Source organism: Xenopus laevis, chromosome 3S (assembly GCF_017654675.1).
Source record: "Xenopus laevis strain J_2021 chromosome 3S, Xenopus_laevis_v10.1, whole genome shotgun sequence".
Taxonomy (NCBI): Eukaryota; Metazoa; Chordata; class Amphibia; order Anura; family Pipidae; genus Xenopus; species Xenopus laevis.
Genome location: NC_054376.1, coordinates 127,578,336 through 127,605,546, shown reverse-complemented (window position 1 = coordinate 127,605,546; position 27,211 = coordinate 127,578,336). Strand labels below are relative to the sequence as shown.

At 44.9% G+C, this 27,211-nt stretch overlaps 1 protein-coding gene across 1 annotated transcript; it reads right to left on the bottom strand.

Moving 5' to 3' along the window:
- On the bottom strand, positions 1-27,211 carry aurkb.S (aurora kinase B S homeolog). Its single transcript, NM_001092188.1, is given in 8 exon segments — positions 1-1,331; positions 1,982-2,156; positions 4,101-4,249; positions 12,072-12,210; positions 19,431-19,628; positions 19,776-19,830; positions 20,979-21,129; positions 27,039-27,211. Coding segments are annotated over 8 exon segments (1,107 nt in total). The 5' UTR covers positions 27,102-27,211; the 3' UTR covers positions 1-1,154.

The window sequence follows — 27,211 nt, the reverse complement described above, 5'->3', positions numbered from 1 at the left end:
AAGAGATTACTACACTTTATTTACATAGAAAACAGCCCTGTATTACACTTCCCACTCCAAAGATTATATACATTTTTTTTCTTTTACAGTAGTTTACGGATTTTCCCAAACCCCTTCAAATATGGAATTAATGGGGGGGAAGCTAAAGGCTCTTCAGCTACCATCATAGCAAGCACAGCAACCTTGAGCCAACAACTCTCCCCACCAACTGTGACATTGCAGGGAGGAGAGGCAGAGTCTTGGGGTCGTGGGGAGGAGAGGCAAAGTCTCGGGGAGGAACAGTCTCAGGGTTGTGGGAAGGAGAGGCAGAGTCACGGGTGGTGGGAAGGAGAGGCAGAGTCTCTGGGTTGTGGGGAGGAGAGGCAGAGTCGCGGGGTGGAGAGGCAGAGTCTCGGGTGGTGGGAAGAAGAGGCAGAGTCTCGGGTGGTGGGAAGAAGAGGCAGAGTCACGGGGTTGTGGGGAGGAGAGGCAGAGTCTAAGGGAGGAGAGGCAGAGTCTAAGGGAGGAGAGGCAGAGTCTCGGGTGGTGGGGAGGGAGGAGAGGCAGAGTCGCAGGGACAAGAGAGTCATACAGGGTGTAATAGACCAAAAACAATTTAAAACAGACATATATACACTTTAAATATTAAAACCATATAAAACCGCAGCCTATCTTCTCCACTGTAAAACACAGAACCCCACAGCCTTAACACAAATGCCCACAAGTGACCGCAGTCCCACTGAAGCCAAATACAGGTCACACCACCAGCAGCACGTGGATTACACTGGACCCAGTCTCAGTGATGGATACAGCCCGGGCCAGAGGTGTAGTAACCAAACTAACCCAAGGTTGTGACTGCCGAGAATGATCTGCACTGAGTTTCTCTTTGTTGCTGTAACTTGCAGACTCGTCAGTATTGCTGCACAAAAGCTGGAGTCATTATAGTGAACAGAGCCGCCCATTTCACAGATAGAACAAAAGTGTAGTTCAGACTCCAGTAGTAAGTAAAGGAGATGCATTGCAGTGTCCCCCCTGTACTGTGTGTGTTAGTTCAGCAGTGCCAATGAATATCTGCCAATAATCACAAGTCTGCACTTCATTCTGATCAATGTTAACTAGAGAGTGCAGTAAGGTCGCACAACTTCAGCCAATGAAATTGATGAACAATAAAGTGTCTATTTTGGGTGGCTGGACTGGTAGACAGGAGGTAGGACACGGCGGGAGTTGGCTTTCACCCAAGGGTGCTCCATTACACCTTTGAGCGGGAGGCGCTGTGCTGGGTGGTAGCGGAGGAGTTTGCTGATCAGGTCCTTTGATCCTTCAGACAGGAAAGGCGGAAACTTAAAGTCAACCTAGAGAACAAAAAGAAGAGGAGAAAAGGGCTACTTTTTAAAGGGATTCTGTCATGATTTATTTCTGAATTACACTGCAAATAATTCACTGTACAATATAAAATGTCATTCCTAACCCAACAAGTGTATTTAGTTGTAATATTGGTGTGTAGGTGCATCTCAGCTCATTTCCCTGGTCATGTGATTTCAGAAAGAGCCAGCACTTTAGGATGGAACTGCTTTCTGGCAGGCTGTTGTTTTTCCTACTCAATGTACCCGAATGTGTCTCAGTGGGACCTGGATTTTACTATTGAGTGCTGTTCTTAGATCTACCAGGCAGCTGTTATCTTGTGTTAGGGAGCTGCTATCTGGTTACCTTATTCTGCTGATGGGCTGATATCACTGCAGCAGTAAGGAGTGACTGAAGTTTATCAGATCACAAGTCACATGACTGGGGGCAGCTGGGAAACTGGCAATATGTCAGATTTCAAAATGAAATATAAAAAAATCTGTTTGCTCTTTTGAAAAACGGATTTCAGTGCAGAGTTCTTCTGGAGCAGCACTATTAACTGGAGTTTTGAAATTTTTTTTTTCCCCAAGACAGTATCCCTTTAAGCTTTACAAGTATACAAATTCTGTTACAATATGGAGTAAGGGGGGTGGCATCTTACTTTGACAATCCTCCGGTGCGTTTCACTGTGCGATGGACTGTCAAACGGAGGCATTCCTACCAGGAACTCAAAGCAGAGAACCCCAGCGCACCACAGATCCACTTTCTCATCGTGAGTCTTCCCTTCGATCATCTCCGGGGGCAGATAATCCAAAGTCCCACACATTGTCCGGCGCCTGCGCAAACACGTGAAAACTTTTTAATTAACTACAGTGATGAAGATTTAGTATACAGGTATGGGATCTGTTATCCAGAAAGCTCAAAATTACAGAAAGGCCGTCTCCCATAGACTCCATTATAATTAAATAATTCAATTTTTTTTTTAAAACTATTTCCTTTTTCTGTGTAATAATAAAACAGTCGCTTGTACAGGTATGGAATCTGTTATCCAGGGACCTGGGGCTTTCCGGATAACGGATCTTTCCATAATTTTGATCTCCATACCCTAAGTCTACTAGAAAATCATATAAATATTAAATAAACCCAATAGGCTGGTTTTGAGTCCAATAAGAATTAATTATATCTTAGTTGGGATCATGTAAAAGTTACTGTTTTATTATTACACAGAAAAAGGAATTTGTTTTTAAAAATTTGGATTATTTGTCTAAAATGGAGTCAATGGGAGACAGCCTTTCTGTAATTCGGAGCTTTCTGGATAACGGATCCCACACCTTGTACTTGATCCCAACTAAGATATAATTAATCCTTATTGGAAGCAAAAACAGCCTATTGGGTTTATTTAATGTTTATATGATTTTCTAGTTGACAAGGTCTGAAGATCCAAATTACAGACAGATCCATTATCTGGAAACCCCCAGGTCCCGAGCATTCCGGATAACAGGTCCCATACCTGTACTAGAATATCAGAGTTGATCACTTACAGGCACATTTATCAAAGGTCGAATTTTGAATTCATGCAAGTTTTTTTTGTTTTTTTTTAAACAACTCCCCTAAATTCGACCAATCAAAATGTATTATTAAAAACTAATTTTTCAAGCTTGAACGAATTGAAAGGACCTGAAAATTCTAATCAAATATGATCAAACTCGATTAGAGTTTTTTTCTCCTAGAAAGTCAGAAAAGCTGCAAACATCGCTGGACGTCTCCCATTGGCTTAAACAGCAATTTGTCAGGTCTAAGGTGCCGAATAGTCGAATTCTTAAAGGGCCAGAGTATGATAAATCTCAAAAATTGAATTCGAATTTAAAAAAAAAACAACAAAAAAAAAAACTCTAAATCAAATATGAATAACTCCCTAGTCGAATTCGACAGTTTTGACCATAAAAAAAATTTGAAAATTAAAATTTTCAATTCAACCCTTGAAAAATCTGCCTAATCCTAAGGGGCAACAAGAACCCCAGAGGCTGCTCTCCACTGAAGGCAATAAAAAGCAGCTCCAGGCGCCCAGTTCTCGCCTAAAACGTGAGAATATCAGAACTTGGATCACTTAGAGGCACATTTATCAAAGGTCGAATTCATACAAGGTTTTTTAAAAACCCCCCCAAAAACCCATAACTTCGAATTTCGACCAATCGAAATTTATTGTTAAAATCTAATTTTTCAAGTTTGGATGAATTGAAACGACCTGAAAATTTGAATCAAATGCGATCAAACTCGATTAGAGTTTTTTTTCCCCGAAAAAAAAAACCCCTCAAATGTCAGGAAGGCTGCAAACATCACCAAATTGATCCCTGGACGTCTCCCATTGGCTTAAACAGCAATTCGTCAGGTTTAAGGTGCCGAATAGTCGAATTCTTAAAGGGCCAGAGTATGATAAATCTCAAAAGTTCAATTTAAAAAAACATGTAAATGAAATATGAATAACTCCCTAGTCGAATTAGACAGTTTTGACCATAAAAAAAATTAGCAAATTCAAATTCTCAATTTCGACCCTTGGAAATTGGAGAACCCCAGAGGCTGCTCTCCACTGAAGGCAATGAAGAACAGCTCCAGGCGCCCAGTTCTCAACTAAAACGGTTTCACCACCCAAAAAAAATTGAAAAAAAAAAAGTCCCAAGTTTGAGGCTTGAGGTTATTCTTAGCATTGATCAAAACACTTGCCATTTCAAAGTCCTTCCAGGCTACAAAGCTGCAACACTAAGAACGTTCTCTGGAGGTACCTGAGTGATGGGGCATGAACGGACCAGCCAAAATCTGCAATTTTCAGTTCCCCTTTGTATCCCATGAGCAGGTTCTCGGGTTTGATGTCTCTGTGGATGACTTTCCTTTCGTGGCAATACTGCAGGGCATCAGCCAGCTCCTCCATAAACTGTCACATGGGAAGATTAGAAGGAGAGACAGTTGCAGCTACACAAAGTGCTAGAAATCCTGTACAACACCAGCGCAATAAATTGCCAACTGCCCCTTGATTAAAGGGGAACTATCTCAAAAAGGAAAATGTTATATTCATCATACTGAAATAAATACAATCAAATATTCTACATAATTCTGAAATAATCAGAATTTTATTAAGTTTATGTTCACTATTCCTCTCTCAGTGTCTGTTTCTCTTCATTCTGTCTTCATGCAGCAGTTGGGTGTCAGATAGTCACTGACAGTTAGATCCAATATATCTTATAGGGGGGCTCCTTTTGCCTAGAAGATGTATTAGAGCTCACTCTATTATACTCACCAGACATCATGTCTCTCTACATGCAGGATTTGTGCAGAAGGGCAGTTATTTTGTTAGATGAATGATCCAATATATCTTATAGGAGGGCTCCTTTCCTAGCAGATGAATTAGAGCTCACTCAAATAACTGATTCCACTACAGACAAAATCTAACAAAATAACTGCCTTTTGCACAAATCCTGCATGTAGAGAGACATGATGTCTGGTGAGTTTAATAGAGTGAGCTCTAATACATCTTCTAGGCAAAGAGAGCCCCCCTATAAGATATATTGGATCTAACTGTCAGTGAATATCTGACACCCAACTGCTGCATGAAGAGAGAATGAAGAGAAACAGATACTGAGAGAGGAATAGTGAACATAAACTTGATTATTTCAGAAACAATGCTGAATTTTTAAAGGATTATATTTAGAAAGCTTCTTATTTCAGTATGATGAAATCGTGATAGTTCCCCTTTACTGTATAAATCATTTTTGAAATAGTTCCCCTTTAACCTTTTAAATGCCACAGATCGTAGAATCTACGTTCTGTGGCAAAGGTACTTGAAATGCCACAGAACGTAGATTCTACGTTCTGCAGCATTTCCTGTTTCAGGAGCGGAGGAGCGGCTGTTAGAGCCGCTCGCTCCGTTCCTGCTCGATCCCCTGCCCCTAGGCAACGAGCAGAGCAGGGGATCGAGTGGCCCCTGGGGCGCGATCGCCCAGGGGCCCAAAAACAGCAGCAGGCACGTGTTACTTACGTGTCCTGCTGCTGCAGCCTGCACCGGATCGTCGATCTCCGCCCCCACAGCACACAGACAGGAACCACGAGGCAGATGTCTTCCAGGGGCTCTTCCTGATCGCCTGCAACAGTCTCCAGCGATTTTTTCAGGTTAGTGCAACAATTACACACACAAACACACCAACACACACTTATTACAGTAATACACACTTAGATTCACACTTACACACACTTACACATACATTTTTGGGGATTGGGGGGGTCACTTACACTCACTGCACTTACACACATGTGCACACGCACACACGCGCACATAACATGTAATTTACCATTTGTACACACGCACACGCACATACATGGCATTGTGGCCTTTTTTTTTTTTTTCTTATCGCATCGTTTCTTTTTTTGGCTGAAAAAAATGTTTTATTGCCATTACGCATAGCGTATTCGCTAACCGTACTGTGCAATACCTTTTGTATGTTATTTCGGTGATTATATTGCAATTTTGGGTATTTTGGTGCATTTTTAGCCATTTTATTGAATTTTTAGCCATTTTATTGCATTTTCAGCTCTGCATATATTGTGTTCACTTTTTTCTAGCCGTATAACCTGTTTGGCCCATCTAAAATATTCAAACTGTGATTCTGACAGCTGATAACACTAGTCTGGAAAAAAAACATTGATTTTTGTGGTTTTATTGGATTTTTTTGCATTTCACCCTTTACTGCCTTATTTTGTTTTGCCTTGTAAATTTTATCTACTATATATCCATTTGGGGGTCTCTGTGCGCCACATAGTTTGGTATATCTATGCATTTTGGGCATCAAAGTGTTCAGTAGACCTCTGGCGTTCATATTTAGGATGTTTTATGCTGATACGTTACGAAATGTGGGGCATATAATGGGGTAAAATTCAAGCTTTCTGACAATTTTCAGAAATTTGATAAAAACCGTTATGTTCAGCATTGCTTTGCAGTTTGGCAGTTTGCAGTAGAAACACTTATTTACCCATATTGGATTCGTCAGAATGTGTACTTTCTGAAAATATATGGTTTTCTGGGGTCTTTGTACTGTTAGGGGGGTCTAATGTCGCATAATACACACACCAGGTGCTTATATTGCAGCAGCCAGCGCGTCAGCTGTGAAAATGTATATACACTATTGTCATTTGGGGGTCTCTGTGCGCCACATAGTTTGGTATATCTATGCATATTGGGCATCAAAGTGTTCAGTAGACCCCTGGCGTTCATATTTAGGATGTTTTATGCTGATAAGTTACGAAATGTGGGGCATATAATGGGGTAAAATTCAAGCTTTGTGACGATTTTCAGAAATTTGATAAAAACGGTTACGTTCAGCATTGATTTGCAGTCTGGCAGTTTGCAGTAGAAACACTTATTTACCCATATTGGATTCGTCAGAATGTGTACTTTCTGAAAATATATGGTTTTCTGGGGTCTCTGTACTTTTAGGGGGGTCTAATGTCGCATAATACACACACCAGGTGCTCATATTGCAGCAGCCAGCGCGTCAGCCGTGAAAATGTATATACACTATTGTCATTTGGGGGTCTCTGTGCGCCACATAGTTTAGTATATCTATGCAAATTGGGCATCAAAGTGTTCAGTAGACCCCTGGCGTTCATATTTAGGATGTTTTATGCTGATACGTTACGAAATGTGTGGCATATAATGGGGTAAAATTCAAGCTTTCTGACAATTTTCAGAAATTTGATAAAAACCGTTATGTTCAGCATTGCTTTGCAGTTTGGCAGTTTGCAGTAGAAACACTTATTTACCCATATTGGATTCGTCAGAATGTGTACTTTCTGAAAATATATGGTTTTCTGGGGTCTCTGTACTGTTAGGGGGGTCTAATGTCGCATAATACACACACCAGGTGCTTATATTGCAGCTGCCAGTGCGTCAGCCGTGAAAATGTATATACACTATTGTCATTTGGGGGTCTCTGTGCGCCACATAGTTTGGTATATCTATGCATACTGGGCATCAAAGTGTTCAGTAGACCCCTGGCGTTCATATTTGGGATGTTTTATGCTGATAAGTTACGAAATGTGGGGCATATAATGGGGTAAAATTCAAGCTTTGTGACGATTTTCAGAAATTTGATAAAAACCGTTACGTTCAGCATTGCTTTGCAGTTTGGCAGTTTGCAGTAGGAACACATATTTACCCATATTGGATTCGTCAGAATGTGTACTTTCTGAAAATATATGGTTTTCTGGGGTCTCTGTACTGTTAGGGGGGTCTAATGTCGCATATTACACACACCAGGTGCTCATATTGCAGCAGCCAGCGCGCGTCAGCCGTGAAAATGTATATACACTATTGTCATTTGGTGGTCTCTGTGCGCCACATAGTTTGGTATATCTATGCATATTGGGCATCAAAGTGTTTAGTAGACCCCTGGCGTTCATATTTAGGATGTTTTATGCTGATAAGTTACGAAATGTGGGGCATATAATGGGGTAAAATTCAAGCTTTGTGACGATTTTCAGAAATTTGATAAAAACCGTTATGTTCAGCATTGCTTTTCAGTTTGGCAGTTTGCAGTAGAAACACTTATTTACCCATATTGGATTCGTCAGAATCTGTACTTTCTGAAAATATATGGTTTTCTGGGTCTCTGTACTGTTAGGTGGTCTAATGTCGCATAATACACACACCGAGTGGTTATATTGCAGCAGCCAGCGCGTCAGCCGTGAAAATGTCTATACATATTGTCATTTGGGGGTCTCTGTGCGCCACATAGTTTGGTATATCTATGCATATTGGGCATCAAACTGTTTAGTAGACCCCTATGTTTATATTTAGGATGCTTTATGCTGGTAATGATACATGGACAATACGATGCTGGAAAGTTGAAGCTTTGAGGCAATTTCCAGATATTTCACCAAAACCGCCAAATTTGGCAAAGCCTTGCGACTCAGTAGTTTGGAGCAGAAAGGCATGGGTACCCATTTTAGATTCCGTAGAATGTGTACTTTCCAAAAATATATGGGTTTGGGGGGTAAACATATATTTCTGTGTTTTTACCCCGCAAAAATGCAGTCAATGTGTTGATTTTTCATTAGCTGAAGTTACCCACGGGACTGTTTGTATGCGCTAACTTCATTTTGGGGCCTCTAAATGCCAGATACTTTGGTAAACTTATGAACAATGGCCACCAAAATGTTCAGAGGAACCCTGGCAATCATATTTAGGGTGCTTTTTCTTAGTACGTAATGACACATGGGTGATATGGTGCTGGGAAGTTGAAGCTTTGAGGCAATTTTCAGATATTTCACCAAAAACCGGCAACTTTGGGAAAGCCTTGCGACTCGGTAGTTTGGAGCAATAAGGCATGGGTACCCATTTTAGATTCTGTAGAATGTGTACTTTCCAAAAATGTATGGGTTTGGGGGGTAAACATATATTTCTGTGTTTTTACCCCACAAAAATGCAGTCAATGTGTTGATCTTCATTAGCTGAAGTTACCCACAGGACTATTTGTATGCGCTAACTTCATTTTGGGGCCTCTAAATGCCAGATACTTTGGTAAACCTATGAACAATGGCCACCAAACTGTTCGGAGGGAACCCTGGCAATCATATTTAGGGTGCTTTTTCTTGGTGCATAACGATACATGGGTGATATGGTGCTGGAAGTTGAAGCTTTGAGGCAATTTTCATATATTTCACCAAAACCGACAAATGTGGGAAAGCCTTGCGACTCAGTAGTTTGGAGCAGAAAGGCATGGGTACCCATTTAGATTCTGTAGAATGTGTACTTTCCAAAAATGTATGGGTTTGGGGGGTAAACATATATTTCTGTGTTTTTACCCCACAAAAATGCAGTCAATGTGTGATTTTTCATTAGATGAAGTTACCCACGGGACTGTTTGTATGCGCTAACTTCATTTTGGGGGCCTCTAAATGCCAGATACTTTGGTAAACTTATGAACAATGGCCACCAAAATGTTCAGAGGAACCCTGGCAATCATATTTAGGGTGCTTTTTCTTAGTACGTAATGACACATGGGTGATATGGTGCTGGGAAGTTGAAGCTTTGAGGCAATTTTCAGATATTTCACCAAAACCGACAACTTTGGGAAAGCCTTGCGACTCAGTAGTTTGGAGCAGAAAGGCATGGGTACCCATTTTAGATTCAGTAGAATGTGTACTTTCCAAAAATATATGGGTTTGGGGGGTAAACATATATTTCTGTGTTTTTACCCCACAAAAATGCAGTCAATGTGTTGATTTTTCATTAGATGAAGTTACCCACGGGACTGTTTGTATGCGCTAACTTCATTTTGGGGCCTCTAAATGCCAGATACTTTGGTAAACTTATGAACAATGGCCATCAAAATGTTCAGAGGAACCCTGGCAATCATATTTAGGGTGCTTTTTCTTAGTACGTAATGACACATGGGTGATATGGTGCTGGGAAGTTGAAGCTTTGAGGCAATTTTCAGATATTTCACCAAAACCGACAACTTTGGGAAAGCCTTGCGACTCAGTAGTTTGGAGCAGAAAGGCATGGGTACCCATTTTAGATTCAGTAGAATGTGTACTTTCCAAAAATATATGGGTTTGGGGGGTAAACATATATTTCTGTGTTTTACCCCACAAAAATGCAGTCAATGTGTTGATTTTTCATTAGATGAAGTTACCCACAGGACTATTTGTATACGCTAACTTCATTTTGAGGCCTCTAAATGCCAGATACTTTGGGTAAACCTATGAACAATGGCCACCAAATTGTTTGGAGGAACCCTGGCAATCATATTTAGGGTGCTTTTTCTTGGTGCGTAACGATACATGGGTGATATGGTGCTGGGAAGTTGAAGCTTTGAGGCAATTTTCAGATATTTCACCAAAACCGACAATTTTGGGAAAGCCTTGCGACTCAGTAGTTTGGAGCAGAAAGGCATGGGTACCCATTTTAGATTCGGTAGAATGTGTACTTTCCAAAAATATATGGGTTTTGGGGGGTAAACATATATTTCTGTGTTTTTACCCCACAAAAATGCAGTCAATGTGTTGATCTTTCATTAGCTGAAGTTACCCACGGGACTGTTTGTATGCGCTAACTTCATTTTGGGGCCTCTAAATGCCAGATACTTTGGTAAACTTATGAACAATGACCACCAAAATGTTCAGAGGAACCCTGGCAATCATATTTAGGGTGCTTTTTCTTAGTACGTAATGATACATGGGCGATATGGTGCTGGGAAGTTGAAGGTTTGAGGCAATTTTCAGATATTTCACCAAAACCGACAATTTTGGGAAAGCCTTGCGACTCAGTAGTTTGGAGCAGAAAGGCATGGGTACCCATTTTAGATTCAGTAGAATGTGTACTTTCCAAAAATATATGGGTTTGGGGGGTAAACATATATTTCTGTGTTTTTACCCCACAAAAAATGCAGTCAATGTGTTGATTTCTCAGTAGCTGAAGTAAAGTCCTGATCAATTTTGGATGTGCTAACTTCATATTGGTGTCTCTAAATGCCAGATACTTTGGTAAACCTATGCATAATGGGTATCAAACTGTTCAGTGGACCCCTGGCAATCATATTTCAGGTGCTTTTTTCTTGGTACCTATATAGTTTGGGATATGCGGAGCAGCAAAATAAAACCTTTGAAATGATTTTTCAGAATTTTGAATTTTTTTTTGAAAAACCGCTATTTTTCAGACAAGCTTTTATGTTTGGTAGTTGGGAGTAGAGAGACATAGTTACCCATTTTGTAATCGGCAGAATGTGTACTTTTCAAAAATGTATGGTTTTCTGGGGTAAACCTACGGTTTCAGGATTTTTTGCCTTGGAATCTAAAGCATGCCGTTTTCTGCCTTAGTGCTTTCAAAATTCGGTAATATACTGCCGGGAGTTTTTGCTGTACAGAAATCCTAAATCTCCCTAAAACTATACATATCTGGTATTGGCACGTTCGAGAGACATAAGGCTTTCCAAATCAGTTGGATTTTCATCCCTAAAATGAAATATTTTCTGGTATAAATTGATATACGATGAAAAATGGTAATTTTTCATTTTTTTTTGGTATTTAGCACTATAAATTTTTTTGCACAGGTGGAAATACATGAAAACTCCGGCAGATTTAGAAAGCTCAGTTTCTACCGAAAAAAACAATGTATAGTTTTCCTAGGTAAACTATAGGTTTCCCCTCAGAAAATGCCCCTAAAGTGAGAGAGCACAAAATGTTTCAAAAACGGCTGGCATTTCGCGTAACCAAAATGTGAAATTCTGCTGGCACTTAAAGGGTTAAAATTCCCCTCATGTACATAATAAGCAAGTTCATTCATTATGCACATGCGTGTGCCCCAATCGGGCGCTCCCTCCCGGTGCAGGTGGCCTAGCGAAGGCAGGAAGGGAGGGGCATTTGAAAAAACCAAACTACTGTTACCCCCAACCGGAGTGTAAGCTCTATTAGCCACACCTTTGGTTAGGTATAATATATTTTGCCAACAGGTGCCCTTTAAGGCTTCCAGTGCCTTTTATAGGCAAAAGGGCTCAGTTTGGATTGGTTAATTAACTGTCAGAGGACCATTAGAACACAATAAACCGATGTTCAGGGAATCCATAGCAACCATCCATTAGCTGCTTCTCCAAAAAAAGTGAAAGCAAACAGCTGATTGGTTGCTTGGATTACTGCAAGTGATGCAGGTGAGTATATGGGTTAGTTTGTGATGGACACGGTCTGTCCCCTCCAGTATCACTCACCGTCGCACTTCTCTGCTCATCAAAGCGGCCATGTTTTTGAAGTTCCTTGTACAGCTCTCCCCGAGGAGCAAATTCCAACATGAGGTAAATCCGCTTGCGGTCGTGGAAGTAGTTGTACATGCGCAGGATATTTGGGTGCCTGAAGAAAAAACAAAACAAAGGGAAGCCCTAGTAATTCAGCCCCAGCAGCCGCCATTTTTAACGTTTCCACTACTGAATGCCATCAGAGATTTGGAGTAATGATGTAAAGACTCCGCTTCCTTCCTCCTGTTAGATTGTAAGCTCTAGTGTTCACAGTGCCTTCCCTTTACCTCTTATATCTTTCATAATGTCCTCTAATGTACTTGTAAAGTCTAATCATGTCCCCTCACAAGCGCCTTTTTTCCAGAGAAAACAACCCCAACCTTGACAGTCTCCCCTCATAATTTAACTCTTCCCTCCCTCTAACCAGTTTAGTTGCACTTAGTCTCTGCACTCTCTCCAGCTCATTTATATCCCTCTTAAGGACTGGAGTCCAAAACTGCCCCCATACTCCAGATGAGGCCTCACCAGGGACCTATAAAGAGACACAATTATGTTTCATCCCTTGAGTTAATGCCCTTTTTTATACAAGAACTTTATTTGCTTTAGTAGCCACAGAATGACACTGCCCAGAATTAGACAACTTGTTATCTACAAAGACCCCAAGATCCTTCTCATTTAAGGAAACTCCCAACACACTGCCATTTTGTGTATAACTTGCATTTATATTATTTTTGCCACAGAGCAACCTTTAGTGGTTCTCTCTCTCTCAAAAAAAAATAAATAAAAAAATTATATATATATATATATATATATATATATATATATATATATATATAATATATATATATATATATATATATATATATATATATATATATATATATATATATATATATAAAAAAAATCAGCGACAACCATATCATTGTCCAAATCAAAACGATTCCTCAGGCCAGTGAGTGGATTACACAGAATCTTAGTGAAGAGCCTCGTACAAAAGCAGAGGTGGATTTTAAGGAATGGGATTTTTGGAGAGGGGTCTGGGCACATATGGTTTGGCCCGACAATATGGTGGAGAAGTGCAGAATCATAAGGCCATAGCTGCCTGGGTACAGACACCCTAACCTACTCCAGTCATTATTAAAATACAGTCAAGTTAAGTGGATATTATGGTCATTTCAGCCATATACAATAATGCAGTACATAGTAGAAATTAAATAATGTTTCTCCAGGTCTGCTTGGGGGACACAGGGACAGTGGGGTATAGCTGGAACCACTAGGAGGCAGGACACAAAAAAAAAAAATAGAAACTTGACCCCTCCTCCTCCTGCTATACCCCTCCTCTGTAGGCAGAGACACTCAGTTTCGTTGTGTCCTCAGGAGGTTAGGACCGTCTCCTGCATTCAGGAGTATTTTACTATTTATTTTGCTCTTTTATTTTTATTTCATTACAATTCCTTCACATGATATGGAGCTGGACGGCTACACTGAGTAGTCTGATCCATTACTTGAGGATGTCACCGGGGTCTCTTGTGCTCTGCACTGACCATCCAGCATTGATTCCCTCCCTCTGACGTCCAGAGAGAGATGCACTGGCCGGGACACAGGGCTGAGGTTTAGCCAGGTTCATACTGTGGCTGATTTCTCCTTATATGTCTGAAGGTACAGGTGATAACCTTTTTTCCAGGCCAGCAACTACTTCGTCTGTCAACTATTTAGCTTGTGCCAAATGCCGCAAACGCCTTCCATCTGGACACAAGGACCCTCTGTGTTCCACGTGCAAGCCACCTGAGGCTGTTTCGGAAAATTCAGAACTCCGTCCTCAGGTAAGCCAAGCCTCCCATGGGGACCCATCAGGCCAGCCCTGGGACTCCACCCCCCTGGACCCCCAGCCTCCCCCAGAATGTGCATCTTAACCTACTGCCAGCATCCTAAATTGTCTCTCTCCCTTGATAAACTGCTAGCATGGCTAGATAATCCTCGGCTCAAGCCTCTGAAATGTAGAGCCCCCTCTCCTTCCGAGGATGAGTGTGAGGCGGAGTCCATCACTACTTCTCCCCTGCCGCATGACTCCGAGGAGGATCTGGGCCTGTCTTATGGTGAACTCTCTCACAGTTCCGACCAAGAGGAACAGGACTCCCCCAAACTCTCCTCCAAGGCCATGGATTCCCTCATCTCCTCAGTATTAGAGACCCTTTACTTACAGGAGCCTGAACCTAGTTCCAGTACTTCCATCTCCTTGTTTAAGTGCCACAGCAGGAACTCGCCTTCATTTCCCTCTCATGCTCAACTCGAGCAAATTATCCAACAGGAATGGGACAAGCCAGAGACACGTTTCCAGGCTAACCACCGGTTTCTCAAACTATATCCTTTTCCACAGGATCTAAACGGAAAAGTGAACCTCCCCACCTTTAGTGGACGCGCCTGTCTCTCGACTATCCAAGGACACTGCCTTACCAGTTCCTGATGCAGCCTCCTTCAAGGACTCCATGGACAAGAAGCTTGAGGGCATTCTAAGTTCCCTCTTCTCTGCTTCAGGTACCTCCCTCCGGCCGGTTCTAGACTCGGCTTGGGTAAGTAGAGCCGTCCAATCTTGGTCGGACTCCTTATGCCAAGAGATTGCCCCAGGGGTCCCCCGTGAAGAACTCGCTCATTTGGCCTTGCAAATCAAGGAGGCTAATGACTACCTATGTGAAGCCTCCCTCGATGCGCTACTCCTCTTCGGTTCGGACCTGGTCAAGATTATCAACCAGGCCACCGGGGGTAAGAGTATCTCGCCGCTCCTTTCGTCTGAAAGTTTTTTTTTCCGCGGCCCCCAGCACAAAGGCGCAAGATAGTCTCCTCCCCGACACTCCACCATCGGCAGAGGACGCTTCAGTGGAAAGTCCAGGCCATCCTGGCAATCCAGCAAGCTCACGTCTCCATGACTAGACCCTTCTTCCCTCCAGCGACTCAGCCGTAGGGGGGGACGACTTTGCAGGTTTGCTGACTCCTGCAAGAATCTGACTCAAGATGCCTGGGTACACAAGGTCATGGGTCAGGGCTACCACCTAGCATTCACTTTTCTCCCGCCCTGCCTGTTCTTTGTGTCCAGCTTCATGCTCTGTTCAGAGGTCATCATCCCTGTTCCGACCGAGGAGATGTTCCGAGGCTATTACTCGAACTTGTTTGTAGTTCCCAAGAAGGATGGATCTGTTCGGCCAATCCTGGACCTCAAGGAACTCAATACATTCATTCGACCGCGAAGGTTCAAGATGGAATCCCTCAGGTCTGTCATCGCAGCCATGTCCCCAGGCCAATTCCTGGATTCTTGCGATTTGCCTTACAAAATTGTCTCTCAGGATGCAGTTCAAACACCCAGACACAAACCGTCCCAGCAACAAGGTCCAGCATCTACGGACCCTCGGGGCGGTCTCTCCTCTCGAAGTCCAACACCAGGAGATTCTACATGAAGGTGTTGGGAATCATGGTTTCGACAATAGGGAGCTTCAGTGGAATATTTTTGCGGCCTGGAGGCGCAAATCCCTTCTCCTGGAATTTCATCTATCCCGCAGGACTCGAGTCTCTCTTCTCTTCTCTGTGGTCTGCCCCTGGTCACCTGACCAGGGGCAGACCACAGAGGATCCACAATGGCGACTGCTTACCACAGATGCAAGCCTCTCCAGTTGGGGAGCAGTGCTGGAGGTTCGGTCAGCGCAGGGTCGATGGTCTCTATCGGAACGATGTCTTCACATCAACCTGCTTGAGATACGGGCAATGCGACTCACCTGTCAGCCACCTTCATTCCAGGTCTCAAACTGGGAAGCAAATTATCTCAGCAGACAATCCCTAGATCCCGGCGAGTGGTCTTCTAAAGGACAACATCTTCCTCAAGATCACTCAAAGATGGGGGATGCCAGAGTTCGATCACATCACAATCGAAAAGTTCCTCTCTTCTTTGCAAGGTTCAGGGACCCTCTGGTAGCAGACGCCCTCACCTCTCACTGGGACTTCCATCTCGTGTTCATTCCAAGAATGATCAAGAAGCTTCAGAGAGAACACACTACTCATCCTCATAGCTCCAAGATGGCCCCGTCGATCCTGACTATCCCTGGACATGTCCCTCGGGTCGCCAAAATCTCAGTTTTCTGCACTTTCCATCCTGTTCCAAAGACGTCTCGCCTTGCTCCCCGATTTTTCTTCAGGGAGTGGCCCACATAAAGCCCCCAGTACGTTCACCGGTGCCCAATTGGGACTTAACCCTAGTCCTACGTGCCCTGCAGCGCGCTCCCTTTGAGCCCATGGATTCTATACCACTTCAGTGGAACACACGGAAAACCGTTTTTCTGCTGGCTATTGCCTCAGCACTGAGAGTATCTGAGATCTCTGGACTCTCCTGTAGGTCTCCTCTGTTGACCTTCCACAACTACAGGGCAGTACTTCATACTTCTCCCTCTTTTCTTCCCAAGGTGGTTTCCAATTTCCACCTCAACCAGGAAATTACGATTCCTACTTTCTGCCTATCCCTTTCCAATGCGAAGGAAGCGGCACTGCACACCCTCGACCCAGTTAGGGCCCTCAAGTTTTACCTGCACCGGGTCGAGGACATCCGTCAATCGGCTCCTTGTTCATCCTTCCCTCAGGCCCACACCAGCTACTAAGACTACCATATCCCACTGAATAAAACAGGCCATCCAGAGATCCTATTCAGCACAGGGTCAGGTTCCCCCAGACTCAATCAGGGCACATTCCATCAGAGGAATGAGTGCGTCCTGGGCTTTTCGAAAACAAGCCTCAGCAGAAAAATTGTGCAAGGCTGCAACATGGACTTCAATCCATACATTTTCCAATTTTACCAGTTTGGCACCTTTGCAGCATCTGACACCCGCTACGGCAGGAAGGTACTTCAGGCTGCAGTGGCTGGTTCCACATAGACCTCTACTTCTAGCCCTTGATTCAGGGGACAGCTTTGGTACGTCCCCACTGTCCCTGTGTCCCCCAAGCAGACCTAGAGAAAAGGAGATTTTGTGTACTCATCGTTAAATCTCTTTCTCTTCAGTCGCTTGGGAGACACAGGACTTCCCTCCCTGGATAGAGGCCTTCTCTTGGCTTCAGACTTGGTTGACTCAACCATCTGTTCATCTTGTAATTAGTCATCAGTTTTTCTGTTGATTATCAATAACCTCCTATTTCTCCTTTCGTACAAACTGAGTGTCTCTGCCTACAGAGGAGGGGTATAGCAGGAGGAGTGGTGCCAGCTATACCCACTGTCCCTGTGTCCCTCAAGCGACTGAAGAGAAAGAGATTTAACTGTGAGTACACAAAATCTCCTTTTCTCCAGAACCCATGGTGCTATACATAAGGCTATAAGAGATTTTATCAAGTGTATATATTTCTATTTCACTTCATGACGTGGTTCGACCCCTGCCTTGAAACTAGTGCTTCTTTCATTATCCAGTTTTTATAGTTTTTTTTCACTATTCTTTTTTTCTTCTGATTCTTTCCAGCTTTTAAATGGGGGGTCACTGACCCCATCTAAAAACAAATGCTCTGTACAGCTACACATTCTTCGTTTTTGCTACTTTTTATTACCTATTCATATTCCAGTCTCTTATTCAAGTCAATGCATGGTTGTTTAACTCTCTAACTCTGAGTTAAGCTGGCCATAGATGCACAGATCCTATCGTACGAATCGAGGATTCGTACGATTTTCGGATCGTGTGTGGAGAGTGCCGACATCTTTCGTCCAGCGGAGATCGGAGCCCATTGCACATCGTAATCGGATCGTTCGGCCATACGGCTGAACGTTCAGATCACCCCCGATATAGCCATGCTCGTTAATGGCATATCGGGGACAGATTCGCTTGTTTGGCGATCTTCGTGTCTATGGCCACCTTTTGCCAGCGACATTTACCCAGTTTTTGTTTTAATACTGAACAATTCCTTTAATGTATCAGCCTGTACCACCGATTCACTTCCCAGCTCTCCCTATAACACCCCTTTCCCTCCTCTAATCTCATTGGCTCCCTCCTGTCTGCTGGGAGGAGCTACTGGTGAATAAAGCATCCGACCCTTCCTTGTACCTATCTAATGTATCAGCCTGTACCCCTGATTCACTTCCCAGCTCTCCCTGTAACACCCCTTTCCCTCCTCTAATCTCATTGGCTCCCTCCTGTCTGCTGGGAGGAGCTACTGGTGAATAAAGCATCCGACCCTTCCTTGTACCTATCTAATGTATCAGCCTGTACCACCGATTCACTTCCCAGCTCTCCCTATAACACCCCTTTCCCTCCTCTAATCTCATTGGCTCCCTCCTGTCTGCTGGGAGGAGCTACTGGTGAATAAAGCATCCGACCCTTCCTTGTACCTATCTAATGTATCAGCCTGTACCCCTGATTCACTTCCCAGCTCTCCCTGTAACACCCCTTTCCCTCCTCTAATCTCATTGGCTCCCTCCTGTCTGCTGGGAGGAGCTACTGGTGAATAAAGCATCCGACCCTTCCTTGTACCTATCTAATGTATCAGCCTGTACCACTGATTCACTTCCCAGCTCTCCCTGTAACACCCCTTTCCCTCCTCTAATCTCATTGGCTCCCTCCTGTCTGCTGGGAGGAGCTACTGGTGAATAAAGCATCCGACCCTTCCTTGTACCTATCTAATGTATCAGTCTGTACCACTGATTCACTTCCCAGCTCTCCCTGTAACACCCCTTTCCCTCCTCTAATCTCATTGGCTCCCTCCTGTCTGCTGGGAGGAGCTACTGGTGAATAAAGCATCCGACCCTTCCTTGTACCTATCTAATGTATCAGTCTGTACCACTGATTCACTTCCCAGCTCTCCCTGTAACACCCCTTTCCCTCCTCTAATCTCATTGGCTTCCTCCTGTCTGCTAGGAGGAGCTACTGGTGAATAAAGCATCCGACCCTTCCTTGTACCTATCTAATGTATCAGCCTGTACCACTGATTCAGGGAGACAATTCCACATCTTCACAGCTCTCACTGTAACAAACCCCTTCCCAATATTTAGCCGGACCTACTTTCTTATAATAGGAATGTTGTCCTACAATATTTTCCTCTACTAAAAGGGGAGGGCTAATCGAGCCTGCACTCTGGTTGGGGGTAAACGTGTAAGAGAAAAATAAAAAAAAGGCTTCCCAGCACTAGGACACAAGCCAGGAGGGAGCTCTGGTATAAGTGGCCTATACACATAATGAACTTCTGACATCATGATCAAGTTGAGGCATCCGCATGCGTGTACCCCAATACAAACCCCAACTGTAGAACAGGCTCTAAAGCCCACACTCTTGATGTGCAGAATAAAGGCAAGTGGCAGTAGCAAGTGTTCCGGGCGGCACTTACCTAAGGTGAGACTGGATCTCTATCTCACGCCTCAGTTGGTGCTCCACTCCCTCCTTCTCCAGCTGAGACTTGAAGAGAACCTTTAAAGCCATAATGAACTTGTTCTGCTTCTCCCTAGCCAAGTACACGTTCCCAAACTTCCCCTTGCCCAATGGGCGGCCAATGTCAAAGTCATCGATGGTGAACTTCCTTTTGGGCCTGAAGGGAAAGAGCAGAGACTTGAATCAATTCCCCGTTGCACACGTTGGTAATAGACTAAAATCTGCCACTAAAATGTTACCTGGTGACCAACCCCGGCGTTTAAAGGAGCAGATTATAAAAGTCCACAGAAAAAACACAACTTACGCCTCTGCCAGTGCGGTATTGTGAGACGCCACGTCTGTGCCCAAGGCCACTCTACCTGCAAATAGTACAAAGACAACATTAAAGGGATACTGTCATGGGAAATTTTTTTTTTCGAAAACACATCAGTTAATAGGGCTGCTCCAACTGAATTCTGCAGTGAAATCCATTTCTCAAAGGAGCAAACAGATTTTCTTATATTTAATTTTGAAATCTGACATATTGTCAGTTTCCCAGCTGCCCCTAGTCATGTGACTTGTGCTCTGATAAACTTCAGACACTCTTTACTGCAGGTTGGAGTGATATTACCCCCCAGTATCCTAACAACAGAACAATGGGAAGGTAACCAGATATCAGCTCCCTAACACAAGATAACAGCTGCCTGGTAGATCTAAGAACAGCACTCAATCATGAAATCCAAGTCCCACTGAGACACATTCAGTTACATTGAGTAGGAGAAACAACAGCCTGTCAGAAAGCAGTTCCATCCTAAAGTGCTGGCTCTTTCTGAAATCACATGACCAGGCAAAATGACCTGAGATGCACCTACACACCAATATTACAACTAAATACACTTGCTGGTTCAGGAACGACATTTTTATATTGTAGAGTCATTTAGAAATAAAAACATCATAAAAATCATGACAGAATCACTTTAAAATCCACTCGTTTGCAATCCCAACAGTGCCGGTTAGAGATGGAAAAACTGAAGTATCTCTAGAGGCAACACATTGAATTACAACTGTCAAAATGTGCCAGCTGTCAGTTGCAAATATTCATTTAAAGGGGTGGTTCAACATGAACTCGGTTATAAAATATCCTATTCCTAAAAGCTTTGCAACGGTTCGTTATTTGATAGTTATTTCCAGTTTACAAATGGGGGTCACTGACCCAAGCAGCCAATAAAATATTGCTCTACAAGACTACATTTATTTTTTTCTATCCAGTCACTCTCCTATTCATATTCGTCTCATCTAAAACAGCCCCTTGTTGCTCAGGTAAACAAGACTCTAGCAACCATATAGCTGCTGAAATACCAAACTGGAGAGCAGGGGAGGGGGAGACAAAGAATAGAAAATGAAGACCAACTGCAAACTGAGAGAATATCATGGTCTACATCATACTAAAGGTTAATTTAAAAAGCCAACAACACTTTAAACCCAACAGAGTAAAAGAGAAGTAGAGATTGACAAGAGAAGTAAATACCTGGAACACTGGATGAAGCTGCGGGGTTAATGCGGGGGGCCAGCTGAGCCCTCTGGGCCAGTAGATTGTCAGAGGGAGTAGTAAATGTGGATACATATGGCTGCTTCCTCAGAACCCTCTGGGCCGCTGTAGCACTGGATGGAGTGGCAAACTGCAAAGAATAGGAGTGTGAAAATTGTTAACCATATAAACACCCGACACACACCCATATAAACAGGCCCGGACTGGCAATCTGTGGGATCTGGCAAATGCCAGAGGGGCTGCTATAAGGTGCCATAGAAAGTCAGTATTTAGTGGGCTGGTGGGGGCTGTTTGGGCCTCTGTGTGGGCTGAGTGGGCCTCTGTTTACCTGAAATGCCAGGGCCAATTTTCATTCTCAGTCCGGACCTGCATATAAACACCCGGCACGCACCCCCTATATAAACACCCGGCACGCACCCCCTATATAAACACCCGGCATGCCCCCCCTATATAAACACCCGGCATGCCCCCCCTATATAAACACCCGGCATGCACCCCCTATATAAACACCCGGCACCCCCTATATAAACACCCAGCACACACCCCTATAAACACCCGACACGCACCCCTATAAACACCCGACACCCCCTATATAAACACCCGACACAATCCCCTATAAACACCCGGCACAATCCCCTATAAACACCCGGCACAATCCCCTATAAACACCCGGCACAATCCCCTATAAACACCCGACATGCACCCCCTATATAAACACCCGGCCTCTGTGTGGGTTGAGTGGGCCTCTGTTTACCTGAAATGCCAGGGCCAATTTTCATTCTCAGTCCGGACCTGCATATAAACACCCGGCACGCACCCCTATATAAACACCCGGCATGCCCCCCCCTATAAACACCCGCCACCCCCTATATAAACACCCGGCACGCACCCCTATATAACACCCGGACACGCACCCCTATATAAAACACCCGGCACGCACCCCCTATATAAACACCCAACACAATCCCCTATAAACACCCGACATGCACCCCCTATATAAACACCCGGCACCCCCTATAAACACCCAGCACGCACCCCTATAAACACCAGACACGCACCCCTATAAACACCCGACACGCACCCCTATAAACACCCGACACGCACCCATATTAAACACCCGACACGCACCCTATAAACCACCGACACGCACCCCTATAAACACCCGACACCCCCTATATAAACACCCGGCACACCCTATATAAACAACCGCTATACGCAACCCCCTATATAAACACAGACACGCACCCTATATAAATCACCCGCGATAAATATACGCACCCCTATATAACACAGACACGCACACCCTATATAAACACCCGACACAGCAACCCCTATATAAACACTCCGCCACGCACCCCTATATAAACAGACACAATCCCCCTATATAAAACACCCGAACCACTCCCCTAATAACACCACCGCCGGCAGATTCCCCGTATAAACACCTCGATCACGCACCCCTATAAACACCGCGACACGCACCCTATAAAGCCCACACCTCCCTATATAAACACTCCCGGCACGCCACCCCTATATAAACACCACGACACGCACCCCCCTATATAACACCCGGCACATCCCTATAAACACCCCGGCCACCACCCCAAATATACACCGCGCGCACCACCCTATATACACAGACACATCCTATAGTAAACACCCGCCACAATCCCCTATAAACACCCGCCACGCACCCCTATAGTAATCACCGCACACGACCTCCTATAATAAACATCCCCATTTCGGCTTTGCTGCAGCGGCATATCTCCTCTATATAAACACCTCAGCCCACAATCCTCCTAATAAACACCCGACAATATAACGATCATGCGGTATTCATATGCTGGAGGTTTTCGGTACAGTATACGATAAGGCACAACCTAATTAAATACAGGGCTTTACGACACACACCCACAAAATAAACACTTCTTATGCTGTATCTTAACGGAAATTATCGATATTTTCATGTCTCGGTCCCGAGACCTAGCATATAACACCCGGCACGCACAACCCCTATATAAACCCCGGCAATGCCCCCACCCTATAAACACCCCGCCACCCCCTATATAAACACCACCGGCACGCACCCCTAATATACAACCCACGCACGCACACCCCTAATATACACACCATGCGGCATAACCTGCCTAGTATATCACACACGCAACCCCTATATAAACACTTCCCCATACGGAACACGACACCCCTATATAAACGCTCAACTACAATCCCCTATAAACACCGCGACATGCCAACGCACCTATATAAACAATAACCGCAACCTTGACCCATATAAACACACCCGAGCAACGCACCCCTATAAACACCAACCACCTAAAACATCGACACAGCTTACCACCACTATAACCCCGCACGCCCCTATGAAACAACACCGAGGGCAAAAATCCCCCTAAAACACCCGACGCCACCCCCTATATAAACACGCCGCACCAGCCCTATTATAAACACTGCATCGCACCCCATAAACACCGTACGACACGTCACCCCTATAAAAACACCCCGACACGCACCCCTATATAAACACCCCTCTGCACGCATCCCCCTATATAAACACCCGACACCGGCACGCTCCCCTATATAAACACCCCGCACATCTATACAACATCGCACACGCACCGCCATATAAACCACATCTTCCGCTCTACGTTCACTCCCTATGGATAAGAACAAGTACACAATCCCTATATAAACACCCTGCGCACGCATCCTGCGTAATAACACCTGGAAACTCTCCTATAATACACTTACGACGCACACCCCCTATATAAACACCCGGCACCCCCTATATAACACCGCACGCACCCCTATTATAACACCCGACACACACTATATAACACCCGACACCACCCCCTATATAACATCTCCGCACCATTCCCCTATAAACACCCGCACCCCCTATACAACCCCGACAAACGCACCCCTAATAAACAACCCGTCGCACGCACCCTATATAAACACCCCGACACAACGCCACCCCTATATAAACACCCGCACAATCCCCTATAAACACCCGCCAACGCACCCCCTATATAAACACCCGCCACGCACCCCTATATAAACACAGACACAATCCCCTATATAAACACCCGGCACGCCCCTATAAACACCGGGCAAAATCCCCTATAAACACCCGAAACGCACCCCCTATATAAACACCCGGCACCCCCTATATAAACACCCTGCACGCACCCCTATAAACACCCGACACACCCCTATAAACACCCGACACCCCTATATAAACACCCGACACGCACCCCCTATATAAACACCCGGCACATTCCCCTATAAACACCCGACACGCACCCCTATAAACACCCGACACGCACCCCTATATAAACACGCACCCCCCTATATAAACACCCGGCACAATCCCCTATAAACACCCGCCACGCACCCCTATATAAACACCCGCCACGCACCCCTATATAAACACAGACACAATCCCCTATATAAACACCCGCCACAATCCCCTATAAACACCCGCCACGCACCCCTATATAATCACCCACCACCCCCTATATAAACACCCGGCACCCCCTATATAAACACCCAGCACGTGCGTGTCGGGTGTTTATAGGGGATTGTGCTGGGTGTTTATATAGGGGGGTGCCGGGTGTTTATATAGGGGGTGGTGGGTGATTATATAGGGGTGCGTGGCGGGTGTTTATAAACACCCGACACACACCCCTATATAAACACCCGACACCCCTATATAAACACCCGACACGCACCCCCTATATAAACACCCGGCACATTCCCCTATAAACACCCGACACGCACCCCTATAAACACCCGACACCCCCTATATAAACACCCGATTGTGCCCCCTATATAAACACCCGGCACAATCCCCTATAAACACCCGACACCCCTATTAACAATTGACACACCCCTATAAACACACAGGCCAGTCTGTGGCACAAGGGTTATGGCTGAACTACAACTCGCAGCAGACAGAGGAGACATATAACACACAGACTTGTGATTGTCACAAAATACAAATCCAAGTCATTTCCACCCGGCACCCCCTATATAAACACCCTGCACGCACCCCTATAAACACCCGACACACCCCTATAAACACCCGACACCCCTATATAAACACCCGACACGCACCCCCTATAAACACCCGCCACGCACCCCCTATATAAACACCCGACACGCACCCCTATAAACACCCGACACGCACCCCTATAAACACCCGACACCCCCTATATAAACACCCGGCACGCACCCCCTATATAAACACCCGCCACGCACCCCCCTATATAAACACCCGGCACAATCCCCTATAAACACCCGCCACGCACCCCTATATAAACACAGACACAATCCCCTATATAAACACAGACACAATCCCCTATATAAACACCCGCCACAATCCCCTATAAACACCCGCCACGCACCCCTATATAATCACCCACCACCCCCTATATAAACACCCGGCACCCCCCTATATAAACACCCAGCACAATCCCCTATAAACACCGGGCAAAATCCCTAATAAACACCCGACACGCACCCCCTATATAAACACCCGGCACCCCCTATATAAACACCCAGCACGCACCCCTATAAACACCCGACACGCACCCCTATAAACACCCGACACACACCCCTATATAAACACCCGACACCCCTATATAAACACCCGACACGCACCCCCTATATAAACACCCGGCACATTCCCCTATAAACACCCGACACGCACCCCTATAAACACCCGACACCCCCTATATAAACACCCGATTGTGCCCCCTATATAAACACCCGGCACAATCCCCTATAAACACCCGACACCCCTATTAACAATTGACACACCCCTATAAACACACAGGCCAGTCTGTGGCACAAGGGTTATGGCTGAACTACAACTCGCAGCAGACAGAGGAGACATATAACACACAGACTTGTGATTGTCACAAAATACAAATCCAAGTCATTTCCACCCGGCACCCCCTATATAAACACCCTGCACGCACCCCTATAAACACCCGACACACCCCTATAAACACCCGACACCCCTATATAAACACCCGACACGCACCCCCTATATAAACACCCGGCACATTCCCCTATAAACACCCGCCACGCACCCCCTATATAAACACCCGACACGCACCCCTATAAACACCCGACACGCACCCCTATAAACACCCGACACCCCCTATATAAACACCCGGCACGCACCCCCTATATAAACACCCGACACGCACCCCCCTATATAAACACCCGGCACAATCCCCTATAAACACCCGCCACGCACCCCTATATAAACACAGACACAATCCCCTATATAAACACCCGCCACAATCCCCTATAAACACCCGCCACGCACCCCTATATAATCACCCACCACCCCCTATATAAACACCCGGCACCCCCCTATATAAACACCCAGCACAATCCCCTATAAACACCGGGCAAAATCCCCAATAAACACCCGACACGCACCCCCTATATAAACACCCGGCACCCCCTATATAAACACCCAGCACGCACCCCTATAAACACCCGACACGCACCCCTATAAACACCCGACACACACCCCTATATAAACACCCGACACCCCTATATAAACACCCGACACGCACTCCCTATATAAACACCCGACACGCACTCCCTATATAAACACCCGGCACATTCCCCTATAAACACCCGACACGCACCCCTATAAACACCCGACACCCCCTATATAAACACCCGACACGCACCCCCTATATAAACACCCGGCACAATCCCCTATAAACACCCGACACCCCTATTAACAATTGACACACCCCTATAAACACACAGGCCAGTCTGTGGCACAAGGGTTATGGCTGAACTACAACTCGCAGCAGACAGAGGAGACATATAACACACAGACTTGTGATTGTCACAAAATACAAATCCAAGTCATTTCCACATGGAGCTCAAGACAAATAAATGTCCAGCTGAGGAGCAGCAAAGTGACAGGAATCTCTCCTTTCCCATTGGCTGATTATTCCCCCAAATGGATCAGAGTCAAGTCCTCACCTTACTGCTGCAACTGCTGGAACTGCTGCAACTGGAGGGGATGAGATTCTCCTTGTAAGACATTGTGCTGAGAGAAGTAAGAGCTGAGGGATATAACAGAGACATGAGCTGCTCTAGTCATTCAGTCTGTATTATCCGATGAACCAATCACCGCCCCGATATTTACCTCGATC